Below are 17045 nucleotides of genomic sequence, written 5' to 3' on the forward strand. Positions count from 1 at the left end.
TAAAATGGGTAAGTTAATTTTTTGACGTTTTCAAGATTTGTGTTCCTTATTCTGGGTACATTTTTAAAGCATTTAAAGCACTAAAACCTTTTTGAATAGACAAGCATTTCTTTTTATGTAGACCAATTCAGCTAAGCTTTTTGATAAAAAATGTTTTAGTTAAAAAGTTGAAAATTCACCGTTTCTGTTCTTTATTTGAGTCTAAATAAGGAACTGGTTCCCTTTTCCTTGTTCGCAGTTCTGTGTATTGTTAATCACTTTAAGTCCAAAGTTCTGTATAAAAATAATGCAACCTTCTTATGTTGATCAATGATGAATAACCAATTGAAAAATAGATGAAGAAATACTCTAAATGAGTATTTTAAAACTTAATTTTTTTCATTGTCCTTGTGGTTTGAATAAGGAATAAGGAACCAGTTCTGTATTTGAGTTGGAATAAGGAAAAACAATCAAGTGCAATGATCCTTCCTTGGTGGGTTTCTTTTCTGTCCCTGATTGCATGTCATACATGTATATATGAAAAATGGAAAATACCTCTGATGTATTTTCCAGATACATTTTTGTCTTCAACGGATGCAAAAGAATAAAGAAAATAAGCATATTGCAAGGTATTTGAATAAGGAATAAGGAGCTAGTTCCCTATTCCTTATTCATTTTTTTCTATGCTTGTGCATTCTTTTACAAAGTTGTTTAATTCTTATGAAAAGATGAAACAAATAACAAAGAAGTGAGTTTATGCATTAATCTGCAATAATGCATTATGAAAAGTTTCGAAAAATGAATAAGGAAAAGGGAATACGGAACTAACTTAACACTTTTTAACTTTCATTAAGGTCAAATCACTCCTGGGGAGCGAGACGTATGCTGACATAAATGCCAAGCTAGTGTTCCTGTAGTTGTAGATTCGAATCCCGCAGGTTAACTTCACTCTAGTCAGGGGTGAAACTGTACTAAAAACCAGTATTGTGAGGAGTATGGAGTAGGTGTTTTTTTGTGTGGGTAACTGCTGAAATAGGAGGTGTATTTCGTTTGAAGTTTCAAACCAGACTGACGTTAATCAACATGAATGTATGTTCATTTCATTACGATTTGGTCAACAAAACAGTTGGTTTCCAAAAGAGATATTTCCCTTGTTAGCACAGACTTTATTCTAACTTTTTTGAGCCTTTGTTTTCTGGCCTCAGTCTGAATTTTAACGTGTCGTCATCGCCATTTTTAGATCATCATCATCATCATTATCATCATCGTCATCATCATCATCATCATCATTTACCGATATAGATTTAACTCCTGCAAAATGGGCATAAATATAACATTTTAAAGCTTTTTATCAGTTAAAACCCTAGGCTAAACTTAGGGGACCTAACCAAAACAATAATAATTTAAGTATTGATCTAAAAAGGTATGTTCTGTTGTATTGTTCTAGTCTTACTGCATTTACCAATCCAAATAACAAGCCTTGTGGGCACGCATCCAGTGACCCCCGCCTGTCCCTCGGTATCCTGTATCCGGTAGTGGATGGGTAGCGAACGTGGGAATTTATGTTAAATTTGCTGGAATTTTTTTGAAAATCACCCATTGTTGAACATATTATATACTTTTGGAAAATAAGAATAAACAAAGACGAAAACCTCCAAATTTTCGACTCTTCTCACACAAATTATGCATTTTATGTGATGTTTTGATTTTTAAAAATCTTCATTGGCTATAAAAGCATTGTGTTTCTCAGTGTACGGCCGAATTTGCAAATTATTTGTTCTGCTTAAGGTGTTCTTTTGCACATATTTTTAAAATGAACAATACCGACTATGGCTCAAACTTATATATAAACCTCTTAAGTGAAGAACACTTCAGACGTTTGATTTTTTTTCAATCCGAACTATCAACTTATTAAGATGTTAAGAGGATTCACCAATCTAGACATCACTGATAAATGTCATCCAGTGTTTTATCACTGTCTCATTATGAAAAATACAACAACAACATTAGTTGACAATATGTTCCATTGTAACCAGAATACAGTGATTTACTAACTATACAAACAGACGATAAGTGTCTGTTAAAATAAAAATGTGTATTCATTGTATTGCTTGTGTATGTATAGATGGTAAGTAACCAAATGTTTCATAATGTATCCATGATGTTTTATCTATGTCTATACTTTGTATCATTTATATTTGTAAACCTGTACTTCTTTTCACCTCTGGAGGATAAACATTGTATTAACAATTAATACCCAATTACGGTACTAATATAAGACCATGAAATGCCAGTCACAAAGTCTACAGAAGTGGCCAGCTCCTACACATATTTTGGTTCTAGTCTTATCCTAGTGCACTACCTGGTATGCATTCCAGTCATTTTATTACTAGTACACAACCTAGTTCAATAACAAGTAATGCTTTCACCAGTAAGCTAGATTAATTAACGCGCATTCATAGCCAATGAATTGCAATATATACATATTATATATCTCAATAATAAATCTTTATAATTATGTATTATACTGCTGCCGGTGTATATTATAATAAGGTAAAGATTTATTATATATATTATATATTGTTTAATTTATTTATTTTGTTGCAATTGTATTTTACTTTATTGTAAAAAAACTGATTATTATATATAACCTTTGATTAATAATTGTGTATTGTAAATACTCTACTTGCAGCCCCCCTCGTAAATATTTTGAATACATAAACAGAACCACTGGCTATGCAATTTTAGTGCATTGAAAGCTTTATTTTAGAAAGAGCAAGGACGCGAGAGACTAAACCGATCCAATAATAGGGGTAACCACTGCGTCAGAAACATGTAACTTACTGAAATATTAATGACATCTAACCGAACTCTATGCGGAAGAGTTTATATTTTATCCTTCAAAATCAAAACATGGGTCGTAAGAGGAGACACTTTGATACAGATTATGTGAGAGAAAAGCAAGGAAAAGTTCCGAAGCTTATACATCAGCCGGAACTTGGCTTTAAGCAAGATATAGAAACTTTATTACAGAGGTTTTCAGAGTCTGGGACCGTTAGATATGAAAAGTTCGCAGAAATATGGCGGGACATGAATTTCTCATTCTTTTGCGCTGGCAGACAGAGCCAGAGGGAATGTCGAGAGGTATGAATGCAAATTGTTTCTTCGTTTCGACGGTGATTCTGTTATGTTTAACTATGATAAAAAGGGTTAAAATACGAAGTGTACGTCGCAAAAATGTGTTACAAATCGAATTGGTCAGATTCTACTAACATTAATTGTCACAGATTTCCACCACTTTATTCTTGAAGAAGGTTGTGGTATCTTATTGTGGCAAGGTAAGCATGTAGCCATATAATTGCATTTTAAAGGAATAGCTCAAATTAATGTCAGACTACAGGATCAATAGTTTTAAAGAGTAGTACAGACATGGCTTTCTTTGCATCTATCTGCGTGTTTTAACCCATACACTCGACTGTACATAGTCCCAGTTGATGTTATGAATAGCTTTGGAGGCAATTGTTAGAGATTTCTTTTACCATCTGTGCTTTCCAAATTAGGAAATTTTACATCAGGGAGAAACTGTTTTAGAAGGAATCTATTGAATTTATAGGGAAATTCGAGATCTGCAGGGTGAAAATTGCTTGAACAAAAACCACCGACTGAACTAAAATAATGTTTTATGATTGCAACACAATGAGTAAGCCTTTGTTATTTTTCATACGGTTAGACAATTATACTGAATGACATCCAACTACTGTTAGTTTGCCACAGGGACTTTGAATGACAAGTTATCTACTATTAGAGAACTCTTTTAACATCTTTATGCACATACATATACAACAAAAAACAACATTGATAACAAAAATTGTAAGTCACTATAAGTCATGTTAAGACCAAATTGAGCCAAGAAAGACCAGGATGAAATGGTAACTTGGCCACATTGATTCCCACACTACCTCCCATGTGGTTTCACACTCTTGCAGTATGTGGAAGAGGTGTTCCAGGTGGCAATACCCTACTGGCTTCCACCTTCTTCCTTCCTTGCCAGGGCGGGGGCACTGTATATGTTGTATGGGATGTACAACCACCAGCTGGTCGTTCCAAAGGTCAAGGTAAAGATTCTCTGTCTATTATTTTGATGATTCTTGATTTATAATGGCAGATGGAGTCATGAATCTCTCATCAGTTAAATCACACTTTAATAATCATGAGACTATCAATGCACTTGTTGGCAGAGTAGGGTCCATTAGAATGAAGGTTATGAGTTTTAACGAATCTTACCCAAATATCAAGGACACGACAATACACGTGATTTGCTAGTTCATTTTTTTTTATGATACAATCTTTTGAAATCTGATTACCGTATAAGAGCTAAATGTATGTGCCTTTATTTAGATTTATTTTCGGATTATGATTTTATTTTCAGGTTTGTTTAATGAATTTAGTTTAATCTTCTTTAGATCCGTGTAAGCCCAGCACAATGGCAGACAATTCAAGAGTTTCAGCAGGAAGCCAGGGACCAACAGCATCTTGACCTGGACTATGTGTTCCAGAAAATGTGCCTGGAACACGCCTTCCAGTTCGTGGCTACCTCCAGAGAAGTATGTGTACAAGGTTGCGCTGTCCAGTACAAAGAGTGGTCGAAATTAGCGCAAGACCTGCTCTAGTAAAATGCTATCTAGGCATGTTCATTTTGTTTTGGGGGGGGGGTTATATACATGTAGTAGGGAATTTTGTAATATGTGATGTCAAGCCCTACTGTAAGAATTCAGACTCATTCATCTGAAGACAAATTTTGACTCTCACTTTTACATTGGGTCTAACTAATGTGCCTTTTAATTAGATCAGAGCCTTGTTTGAGATTTTATCATTTTCAAATTCAAATGTTCTAGCTTCAATATTTTCACTGTACGCTGGATGAAGATTATATAGTATATGTACGAAACAGTTTATATGAAGCTGTTACAGGATTTTTCTAGTCTGTTGTGAACATTAGATAATTTGTGAGGAAATGGTGCAGGTTTTTCCCATTCAGTTTTCCATGCCATAGAGCTCTGTATAAGGTGTGTATTTGCCGAAATAAACATTAAGAAATATGGAAATGCAATTGATTTGAACCTCTGGGTATCAAAACACATTGGATTTAGTCATAATGTTCTCTAAATGATTGGCGGGCGTATGGGAGATTAAAGTGTTAATTGATAGAGTGGAGCATAGCCAGTTCAAGGTGCATGGATACAGTACTAAACTCAATATATATCGGTATTCAATTTTAAAGTGACACTCTTATTCAAAATCAATACATACACATGTATAACAAACATCAGTTTTGAGTGATAAACCTTTAACTACCTACTAAATAATGCATTTATGGAAAATTTTAATTACTGATAACAAGATGTTACCGTGTATATAGCTGAAAATGCAAAATATTAAATGATTGTTAAATGCTAAAAGATTTACTGTGATCTACAATCGCGTTGAAATACCATGTTTTCTGCACCTTTCTTTCCAATTAAACTTTGTATCCTTCATAAGAACCATTGTTTCGACATTTATTCATTCTTTTTGGTAAATTAAAACTGTTGTATTAATTGTGATAAATCTTATTTGGGAGTAATAGTGCATCTTAAAGGATAGGTTATTGTGAAGGAGATTTGTATATTTAGCAACAGGTTTAGCACTTATAACATAGAAATTATATCATAAAACAATAGTTCATTACTGTTGATGGTCGCTTTTGAAAGTTTTAACTACCTGAGTACCATAGTAAATACTCTGCGTCTGAATGAAAACTCTCTGAAAACTACTTAAGGGGTAAAATACCCAATATGTCTGAGAATACAGCCAAAAGATTGTACGGAAAACTGTAGGGGTGTTCTACCTACTCATTCTGGTGACCATGATAATCCTGTACAGTTTCTCTTCCATCATTCACACACAGGCTCAATCAGTGAACTGAATACCTATAACGCTATAAAAAGTGTGCAATTGTTCACTCCTTCAAACCAGGGCAATCTTATTGGCCAACAACTACTTGTAACATAATAAAATTTTATTTTATTTTTTTGACAACACTGTTTTTAGCTCGACTATTCGAAGAATAAGGAGAGCTATACTACTCACCCAAGTGTCGGCATCACACCTTGGTTAAGGTTTTGCGTGTAAGCACACATAGGTTAATATCTCAGCAACTAATTGAGGTATTGCATTGAGACTTTATACAATGGTACTCAACCATCCAACCTACCTAATTAACCAAGTTAGATAACTCTAGTTTGCATTTACTGGTAATGCAAATGATAGGCCTTTATTAATAGAGCACACATAGGATAATATCTCAGCAACTACTGGATGAATTACATTGAGACTTTATACAATGGTATTCAACTACCCAATCTAATTGAATAACCAAGTTAGATAACTGTATTTTGCAAATAATGGCCCTTTATTATTAGACTTAAAAATTGTGGTTAAAATTTTGCATGTAACCACATTTATGTTAATATCTCAGCACATTATGTAATGCATTGAAATCTAATCTAACAGTGATCCATGCATGTTTCGCCAAAACTTCAATCCTTACACTGAAAAGTGGCGGAATAGTCGAGCGCGCTGTCTCTGTGACAGCTCTTGTTATTTGAATTGCTCATTTTTATACCCCACTTCAAAGAAGTGAATGTAAATTGCTTTGCACATGTAGATTGGTCAGTCGGTCGGTCAGTCTGCACGCTGGTATACCAAAAGCTTGTCTGAGTGATCACTTGCCAATGTCTGTGGTCCTCAAACTTTACTTGCAGGTTGAGCGTGACCGGTAGATGATACCTATTGATTTTGAGGTCATCAAGTCAGAGTCACAGTGACTTGAATGCAAAAAGCTTGTCCAAGCAATAACTCAACAATTCTTGGAGATATGGTCGTCAAACTAGAACTGGTGGTTTGGCGTGACAATTAGATTGTGAAGTCATTGTGTCAAAGGTCATGCTCATAGTGACCATAAAAGCGAAAAGCTTGTCTGAGTGATAACTTGACATGACCCTCTAACTTGACATAAAAATTGGGCATGACCAGTAGATGACCCCTATTGATTTTGAGGTTATCAGTTCAAATCAGCTGGCATTTCAATTCATGCATATTTTATTCAATTGTCCAAATATTCCTGATGATGGCGCCCGGGGAGCATAATGTTTGACAAAACTCTCTGGTTACGCTTTGAGTTTATATTCTTAAAATGAACACAATGTTAGAAAATGCTTTTTTAACTTTATAAACTACCCTATCAGTAAACCAAATTTCACCAAAGAAATGGCAATTGTACCCAATTTCAAGGAGAAACATTTGACCTGCACGTTTAACAATGCTATAGACAGTCTGTATTTGGGTCATGTAGGTCTAAGTAAGAGGAAAAATGTGTTGCTTTTGCCATTTACTTCACAATTTAGTCTACAATTTCTTCAGATGCATCCTACTGGTCAAAATCAACTTAATCCAACTTGCTTGTATTGCCTTAATTTTGCATCATTCATACTTTTTCCAGATGTACCAAACTGGGCGAGACCGTGACTTGTTTATAGCTGATGACTTAAAGGAAGAGGCTTCATGTATTGAGGAAATATTTTCCAGCCAAACACTGAATGTAAGTAAATATTGACCTGTATTTGATGATACTTTCATTGGAAATGAGTAGAAATCTTGCCTTGAATTTTGATAGAGACTTGCCCAACTACATGCCCATGATTCGGAGAGTCACTGTGTCAAGAAATATTTTCTTGCCAGGCACACTGTCTCAATGTTACGATTTATTTGCATGGTATTTTATGCTGATTGTAATGAATAAGAACATGGCTTCAATATTTTGAAACAGACACCCCCCACTTCATGGTAGATGTTTTTTTGGAAGAGGCTTCATGTGTCAAGGTATTTTTTTCTAGTCAGGCACTTGGGCTCATTGGTAGGATATATTTGCATTGTATTTTATGACCATGCAGATCATGTAATAAGTAGGAATGTAGAATCAAGCTTCATAGAGATGACTGTCCAACTACATGACCTATGCAGGCCTTCCAGCATTCCTACTTTTCCAACTTTTTCCTACTTTTTTAACAGCTTCCTACTTTTTTCTAAAAAACTCCTACTATTCCTACTTTTTTGAAAATAAAGTCCGCAAAAATATTAAAGTTTGTTCTTTGTGCTAGTTTTATTTGCAGAAAATGAACAAAAGATGTCAAACTGGCTGGTTACTGTTGTTGAAAGGTGTGGCAACATGTTCCACTTTGACGTGCATCATCTTTTCACCCACACAGTTCAGCAACAGAAACCGACCAAGCATCATTCACTAAAATACTCAATGTGGCATATAGAATGGTATGATTTTGCATTAAAAACATCTCCTCTAGATAAGTTAATAGCTATTAATAATTACATATTTAACCAAAAATATTCCTACTTTTTTGTAAAAAATATTCCTACTATTTCCTTCTTTTCTGTCAGAAAATCTCCTACTTGTTTCCTACTTTTTTGTTAGTGGCTGCTGGAAGGCCTGCCTATGATTTAAAGGTAAGGGACATCTGTGTCAAGGAAATATTTTCAAGTCATCAATCAAATGAAGGAATTAAAATACATTCATTTTTATGATGATGCAAATAGTAATGAGTAGAAAACCAGGACCATCTTACTATAATGCCAATGACTTGAAGAAAGAGACACAAGTGTTATTTTGTTCCATGTAAAACATTTCTGATAGTTCTTAAACTTTGTCTCACTGTAATATATCCCCAAATTTTCTAAAGATTTGGCATGAAAAGTTCAAGCTTTGCTTATATTCAGTTTATTATTTTTCTATGTTTATTTTTAAAAAAAATAACCATGTCTCGAATGATTTAAATCAAGTTTCAGCAACTGTCACTAGTACAAGACAAATACCAGACCAGGAAAGTTGCCATTAGTTTGGACAATATGACCCCAGACAACTCAATATTTATTATGTTCAATATTGCTCACTCAATCTAGATTGGCACCATTTACTAGCATTGTTTTACCACTTAATTGTTTTATTGTCTCTATCCTAGTTCCAGCAACTAGCGCTAGTTCATGAAGATTAATCAGAAAAGGATTGGAGTGGCCCTTAATTGGGACAACACAACCCCAGGCAGTTCACTCAATATTGCACAAAGGCCTGGGTTGTCAACATTTAGTAGTGTTTTTGCACCACATATTCTATATTTGTCTTGTATTTCCAGCAACTGTCCCTTGTTCATGACCAGTATCAGAAGATGAAAGTGGCCCTCAGTTCAGACAACACAACCCCAGACAGCTCGCTCAATATTGCTCCCAAAGACTGGATTGAGAAAATTTACAGGTGTGAGCTCATTTTTATTTCCTATATGTAAGAAGTGGTCATTAGCTTGATCAGTCTTAGGTAAGAATAAGATTATTTTTTAGAGCAACCTCAAGTGAAAAGATGATGACTTTCAGATCACACTATTTATTTCTCTTTTATACCCCCTCTTCACAAATTGAACAATAATTTGGAATAATGACCGCCATTACATGGCAATGTAAAACATGCCATATGTGGGACCCTTGCTTCAATGTCAAGGTCACCGGGTGCAACAGAACTGTGACTATTTTTCTATATAAGCCTTACTGATAACAATGGTTCGTGTCCAGTCCATGAATTTGTCATTTGGGGTGGGATTTGGAAATAGAGACCACCATAGGATGAAAACATGTTGCCTACCATGCTCTAGTCCTAGCTTCAAGGTAAAGGTCACTGTTATGAATAACTTGGTATATAGGACAAGTTTATGGAGAGCTTTCATTGGATTGCCTTTTGAACCCCTAGGGTCAAGGTCACTGTTATGGTTGACATACTGTGACCAAATTTGATATGTAGGAAGAGTTTATGGAGGACTTCCATGGGATTGTGTTTGGGGCCCCTAGGATCAAGGTCACTGTTACAAAAAATGGAAGAAAGCAGTTGAAATTGAATTTCTTCTGCCAATCATTATAAACCTGGTTTTGTCACATCGCGATTCTTGTTTTCTTTTGAATTTGATATATTTTTTTTTATTGCTTTTAACAGGCATATATAACATCATAATTGTATTCACTTCTAAGTCAAAGCAGCTTAATCTTACAACAGCTCTTCATCTGTAACTCATTTATATAATGATACGATCTTGTGAAAAAAACAAAGAACTTTTTCAGAACCCTGAGAAACTACAAGGAGAAACAAACAAGCCATCATACCGCTGCTGTAAGTATGAACATTCTGCTGCTGTTAGAAGGAGAATTTTGCTGTTTTAAGTAGAAGCATTCTGCTACTCTTAGAAGGAGCATTATTGTGTGTGGTCATAATGTAACATTGACATTGACCCGTGCAAGTGCCCCATGTAGGCTCATTCTATGCACATCAAAAGTGCCCTTTCTGACCTAGAATCCTGCCCTTTTCAAATCCTGACTGGAGCACTGCTCCATTTGTGCAGGAAGGTCCATACTCTGGTTGTATTAATTGTTGTTATACCCCTTTTCAACCGACAAAAGCGGACGAGTATTGACATGCTTGATCTTGAGCTGGTCTATTTAAAAGTTATGGAGGTTCAAATTGAGTAATAAATAGGACAAAAATTGTATTGTAATGTACCAGGACCTTATGTTGTCTGGGTCTTAAAGTTGTGATTTATTAACAGTTTTGTATTTCTTCATGTGTTATGTATACCATTTTTGTTTGAAAGTAAAATCTTTCTTCTATTACCCAGTAAATCATTTTCTACAAGAGCTGTCACGCTTGTACAATCTAAACCATCTTATATTACAGATTGTTGATCCATCTGCGGAGCTTAAAGATGCATCCAGTGTATGTACATGGTCTCTTGCCTTATCTCTGTAAATTCTCAAGTACATGTAGTTCAGAGGTCATAACATTAATTTTATCTTGAAGCTGTTTTATCAAGGATGTTAGGAGTGGTTTTTCAAAGTTAGGAGGGCTTCTAAACAGTGCAATACATCTCTTAGGTTCAAAAACTGTGTATTGGATTCTTGATATAATGACACCTAGGCTTCTCTGATGGGAATTGCCATATTTTAAATATAAAATAATGAATTATACTTGGCAACATCTACTTTCACTTTGTTTCTTCATTTTTGCAATACTGTAAATGACTGGGTATAAGACGATAGGGGGTATTAGATGCAGACAAAAAAATCCGTAAAAAATCTGAGATAAAAACGTTTAATCTATGTTTTGGGTTAAAGGACGCATAGAAAATATGTCAAAAACGTCTGTCAATTTCTGCCACCATGTTTGTTGACAGTGATGAAAAATATTTTTTTGTGAAAATGGCGATATATGTATATAATATATGATTATATATATATTATATATATAATATAATCATAATTTTCATTGGCTGAGATTTTGAATTGATGATTTTTTTATGAGAAAATTCACAGTATTATTTCCTTTGATCTTTTTAGTTGTGATATTTAGTTGACTTTAAAATTTGCTTAAATCTCTGTTTTTGAGAAAATCTGAAAAAATAATACATAAAGGGGATTAAGTTTTGTATTTCTTACAATAAAAGTCCATGTAATCTTGTAGCAACATACTGTTGGAGCACTTTAATGTTTATGAATGTTTTCTTTCAGACTGAAGTCTCCATGAAGAAGAAGCTGAAGGCAAAGGCCTTTGTACAGACCACTGGGTTTCACCGCACACGTGAACGCGTGAAAAAGGAAGGGCTCTCACTCTCAGAGGTAAATAATCTAGGCTATATGATATAAATAACATACAGACAAGTCAGAATATGCATAGAAATGTCATTTATTGAAATGACATGAGGCCAAAATCAGAAATAATTAACGTGATTGTTCACACATGAAATTGTTTGATTGTTAGTCGATCAATATCCGATAATCAATAGTTTAAGAAATGAATTGTGGGGTTGATGTCATTTTCGGCGTATGAACACAATTGGAATGCTTAATGTGTGTGGAGTCTAGGTCCAGGTCCGAAGGACTCCACACCTACTTGGACCAATCCAATTGCGTTCATATCCCTGATAATGACATCAATCCTGCAATTCATAACTTATATTTACATCAATACTTCATTATTAACCAGGTTTTCACATAGTGAAACCTGGTTATTAGAATGACAAATGTCGTTGTTCGGGCGGGCGGCCGTGCTTCGTCAAACTCACCTATAAAACTGAATAATTTCAGTAAGGGTTGACATATCTTTACCAAACTTGGTCTGTAGGAAGAGTTTATGGATACCTTTCATGGGATTGCGTTTGGGATCCCTAGAGTCAAGGTCAAGGTCACTGTTACTAAATATAGAAAAACTAGTTGAATAGTTGAAACTGAATAACTTTTGTTAGGGTTGACATATCTTGATCCAATTTGGTATAAAGGAAGAGTTGATGGATACCTTTCATGAGATTGCGTTAAGGGTCCCTAGAGTCAAGGTCAATGTTACTAAGAATAGAAAAACAGGTGAAACTGATTAACTTTAGTCAGGGTTCACACATCTTGACCAAACTTGGTATAAAGGAAGAGTTTATGGATACCTTTCATGGGATTGTGTTTGGGGTCCGTATGGTCAAAGTCACTGTTATTAAGATAAGAAAAACAGTTGAAACTGAATAACTTTATAATCCTTTCTTACTCGTTCTGAAAATAAAACGACTTGACTGTAACCAGAAACATTTTTTCTAATGACGTCACAATAATGCGGGAAAAGATCAACCACTTGAAATCACTATTAAACATAAAATTGAAACACTTGTGGCAACAATACATTTAAAATAGAATAAATTAACACTTTCTAAAATGTTGATTTATATTTTACGGTACCTGCTGACACTACAAACAATAACAATAGTTTTCCTGTATATTGTTATGCGATGAATTGTGATCCAAACATATGCGAAGATGTTGCGTTCATCGATTGATAAATGCCATTGCCGAAAGGCAGTTCATTTAAAGAATTAAAGTTGAGGTGTAAATATAAAATGTTGTTTGATTTCCAGCACTACTGTTCATTTACTATACAAGTTTTTTACGTTATTATATCAGTTCATATAAGTGAAATGCTAGAAATGGCATTTTTTTCCAATCTGAAGTGTGAAATGTGAAAAGAATTAGTGGTGTATAACCTTAAACCATGACAGTTAATGGTACATGTTTATGTATATGATAAGATTTATTTTGCTCAACTCTTTGTAGGAGGAGGAGATGTTAAGTGAAGAAAATAAACCGAATGTAGACCATAACTGGCCATTTGATGAGAAGTCACTGAGAAATAAGCCTAGAGGTCGAGGACGGCACAAAATTGCGGAACTGTATGCTGAGGAAGGTACGCTGACTTAGTTAAAGTTTAATGGGATAAAAATCAGTTTGTTCAATGGTAAGATTTAAATAGTTATAATTAGTTCTCCATAAATATATATTCTAAAGCCATAAAGAAGTTGTCAGGGTTTTCTAAATAAGAAAAGATATTAAATAACAAAGCTGAAGTCTTTCGTGGATTGCTTTAAGAATGTTGCAAATATTCACAGAACAATATGGGAATTTCATGTGGCAGGCATCTATTTTTAGTATTAAAAGTAGAAGTCAGGAATTCCCAATTCAAGTGCTTAGCAGATTATCACCTTATCCAAATGTACGCAATAACCTAATCATATTGCTTTTTGGCATACTCAGTAACATATTCAAAATCTTGTTGACACATTTATAGTCAAAACGTACAGCTTGTATATTTGAATGCCCGAAAAGAGTAGCATATAGTAATTGCACTGTCCATCAGTCTATTTGTTATTTAGTTTGTTCGTTTATTTGACAGTGCTTTACAACTTAATTGTTGTTAATGGAATATTGTTTAATTTTGTTTAAAATTTGCAGAATTGTGGAGCACCATGGGACGTTAACGTTATATACCGTATGGATTTCATAGAAATAGTTTGTGTCTGTCATGTTCCTGTTACATTTCTTGTTTAAATATATATTATTCAAACTACTGCGCCTCTTTAAGATACTGTAGATTGTTTTAATTGTTTTGAATATTCTTGGGTTATTCCCAAATGGATCCGGCCCAAATTTAAAATCTAGAGTATTAGAATTAACCCAATGTCAGACGATAGTTTGAATTGTGGCATTGCAAATTTAAAACTTTGTGAAATTTGCAAAAACAGACATTAAAAAAGTTGTGGAAAAAGGACTTCCAGAAATCAAAGCAGTTGGCAGTATATAAGCAGATTATTATGATGAAAGTTAATTGTTGTTTGAACAGATACACATAAGGACAGTTAGAACGTCTTGGATGCACCAAACCATTGGACAGGTTTAAACCTTGTCACAATGTGTTTTAACACTTTTTGAGACAATCAAAAGGATGTGAAAGTGTTAATGTTCACTTACATATTACATTAGAATTGTTGTATTTTCAGATGATGCTCCGACTACCAATGATGTGGTTTGCCTCACAGATAAAATCTCAATGCCAGACTTTGACAAACTCACAGAGAAACTGAATGCAGCTAACAAAGGTTCCACATCAGGTTGGCTAAGAGTTTGTATCTGTTTAATATAAGGAAGTCAAAATGTTTAAGATGCACATCAGGTTGGCTAAGGGTTTTTTCTGTTTAATAATGTTAAATGTTACTGGTTCTGTATATATAGGTGCTATTACTCTTATATGATTTGTCTGGTGTAATTTGTGTACAGTGCGCCTCTCACCAATGGGGAATTTTTTTAGAGTATTCACCATTAGTGTATACGCATTTCATTAGCTTGTCTGTTATTCCAAGAAAAGACATTAAGGTATTGTCATAGCCTTAATGATGTTGTTGTTTCACTGAGAAAAAAAAAACATGAACAGATGAGTGTTGGCCTTTGTTCTACAGCTCTCTTGTTTCAGATTTTCTTGTAATTTATGGATATAAGCTTACCTGATATGTGCCCTTGTCTTACACCTGTAATAATTTCCATTTAAAGAGGCAAATTAAGAATGTGGTTGGGCTCAAACCCATAACCTCTTAGGGTGCACTTTAAACACATCACTTAGCTCAGCATTATGGACCGGGGTAATGGTTACATGCAATGAAATGATTTGTCACAATAGAGTCTGAAAAGTTGGTCATGAACTTTGCTAACAGACTGTGAAAATGCAGAGTTCTTATTAGTCTGCTAGGTTTGAATAAGAGTCCTACTCTTCTTAAAGCGTACATGAGCGGCATCGCACAAATTTGAGATTCTGACATATTGGTAATTATTATAAATGAAATAATTACTAATAGAAAATATCAAAATAATTATTTTTACAAAACATCTTAATTTCTTCCAAACACTCTTTGAGGGGATCGTCATTAGCACATCATTTAAATGACAATTTAAGTCATTTTCCCGTCTTATATATCTATAGCAAGTAATTTTGTTCGGACAGATTTTGACTGTATTCACAGTGTTTGTTTCAAGCAGCCCGATTGCTTTAAAATACTTTACAAATTGTTTTCTTTAATTACGTTTTATAAAAAATCCCATAACAAAGTTAAAACTGAAAATTTCTACCTGAATTATTTATTCATTAATTATGCGTGTAATTTCAATGATATAATTTTGTTTTCAAGTTATGTGTGTGTCTGAATTTAGTGTACAAAATGCATGGTCTTATGCATGATCATGTATCTTACACAATTAGACAGCTATCCTCTTATAATTTGCAATACTGCCTCCTGAAATGTCATTAATAACCCAGTAAGAAAATAAAAGCAAATGTAAGACCGAAGGCTGATATCAAACAATGTGGCTCACATAATTTTGAAACAATCTTGTAATTACATGTACAGAACATGAACACATGTATTTGAATTATGCTAAATTGCTCTGCTTTTGTTTCGGACAACAGTTAGGCATTGTTTCACAAAGAAACTGAAGTCAGAGTGGATTTGGCAAGAACTATCTTCAGTTATCTTATTTCTGTCAAGTTAGGTTAAAGATAAGACAATACATGTACTTTCATGTCTTACATTTTTTTGAGAAACTAGCCCCATCACTTCTGATCAATTCTATGTTTCAGAATCTGAGGATGTGGATCTTGTCATAAATGATAAAGTCAATTCAGGTAAGGGTAAGCAACCAGTCAGAGGCAAGGCAAGAAGAAAATCTTCAGGAGGGTCTAAGTCTAAAACTATAAGTATCCAAAAGTCACAAAATGAACCCAAGGAAGAATCACCAATAAGAAACAGAACTGAAGAAACAGTAGAAGTTGAAAGTGTTGCTAGTAAAAAAACTAGAGGAAGAGCTATTGTAAAAAAAGTGAAAAATGATGAAAAAATGGGAAATGAATCGGTAGTTCTAGAAAAACCTAAACCTCAAAGGCGAAAAAGTTCGGGTAAAAGAACAGGTAGTGTCGATGAAATGGGTGATAATAAAGAATCAGTTGAAGACGTAACTAAGGACAAACAGGCAGCTCAGGAGAAACTGCATCAAAGATTGAATCAGAGAAAGAAAAATGCAAGAGAAAAGACCAAGGGAAAGAAGTGATCAATGTTTTTAATAAATTGTTAGCTTTTGTCAAATTTATATGACTGAGTGAATACTGTAGTATAATAAGTGGTAAAAATTCATGGAGATATTGAGACAGAGTGATTATTATTTTCCCACCAAATCTAGATTTTACAATTTATTGTTGTTGATTTTCCATTGATAAACTTTTTATTTGAAGGGAGAAATAGAAAAATAAATCCACTGAAATGACTACAATCATTGTCTTAGAATTTGTTTTCAATATCATGAAACTGACAAGCAAGAATGGGTCGTGAAAGTAAGTTTGAATTGGGCATCATATCAAACATGTTATTCATAGAAAAAAGAAGCCTAAACTACTTATAAGGAACCATGGACCTTTAAAACATGTCACAGGTGCCACTATTCTGTTTTAGTCACAGGAAACAATGACCGTATTTCCTGCTCATGTCCTTAATGTTACTACAAAATCAATATCTGATTGTCACAGCCTATATGATGTCCCTTTTAAGGATTTAAATCTAGAAAGCAGCTGT

The 17045-nt window shown here is 34.1% G+C and overlaps 1 protein-coding gene across 1 annotated transcript; it reads left to right on the plus strand.

The window, feature by feature from the left end:
- The first annotated feature begins 2851 nt into the window (after nucleotides 1-2851).
- LOC128244647 (snRNA-activating protein complex subunit 1-like) lies at nucleotides 2852-16752 on the plus strand. The gene is made up of 11 exons (XM_052962708.1): nucleotides 2852-3123; nucleotides 3966-4094; nucleotides 4443-4583; nucleotides 7520-7618; nucleotides 9222-9340; nucleotides 10192-10240; nucleotides 10802-10840; nucleotides 11632-11739; nucleotides 13213-13342; nucleotides 14433-14543; nucleotides 16061-16752. Exons 1-11 carry the CDS (start codon nucleotides 2854-2856, stop codon nucleotides 16525-16527), a joined length of 1662 nt encoding a protein of 553 aa, XP_052818668.1. The 5' UTR covers nucleotides 2852-2853; the 3' UTR covers nucleotides 16528-16752.
- The last annotated feature ends 293 nt before the right edge of the window (nucleotides 16753-17045 follow it).

The sequence above is a fragment of the Mya arenaria genome, chromosome 1, assembly GCF_026914265.1.
Source record: "Mya arenaria isolate MELC-2E11 chromosome 1, ASM2691426v1".
Classification (NCBI taxonomy): domain Eukaryota; kingdom Metazoa; phylum Mollusca; class Bivalvia; order Myida; family Myidae; genus Mya; species Mya arenaria.

Coding starts and splice junctions, on each gene's coding strand:
- LOC128244647 (XM_052962708.1), top strand. CDS start 2,854: ATGCGGAAGAGTTTATATTTTATCCTTCAAAATCAAAACATGGGTCGT. Junction 3,124..3,965: donor GCCAGAGGGAATGTCGAGAG/GTATGAATGCAA, acceptor ACACTCTTGCAG/TATGTGGAAGAGGTGTTCCA. Junction 7,619..9,221: donor TTTCCAGCCAAACACTGAAT/GTAAGTAAATAT, acceptor TTGTATTTCCAG/CAACTGTCCCTTGTTCATGA.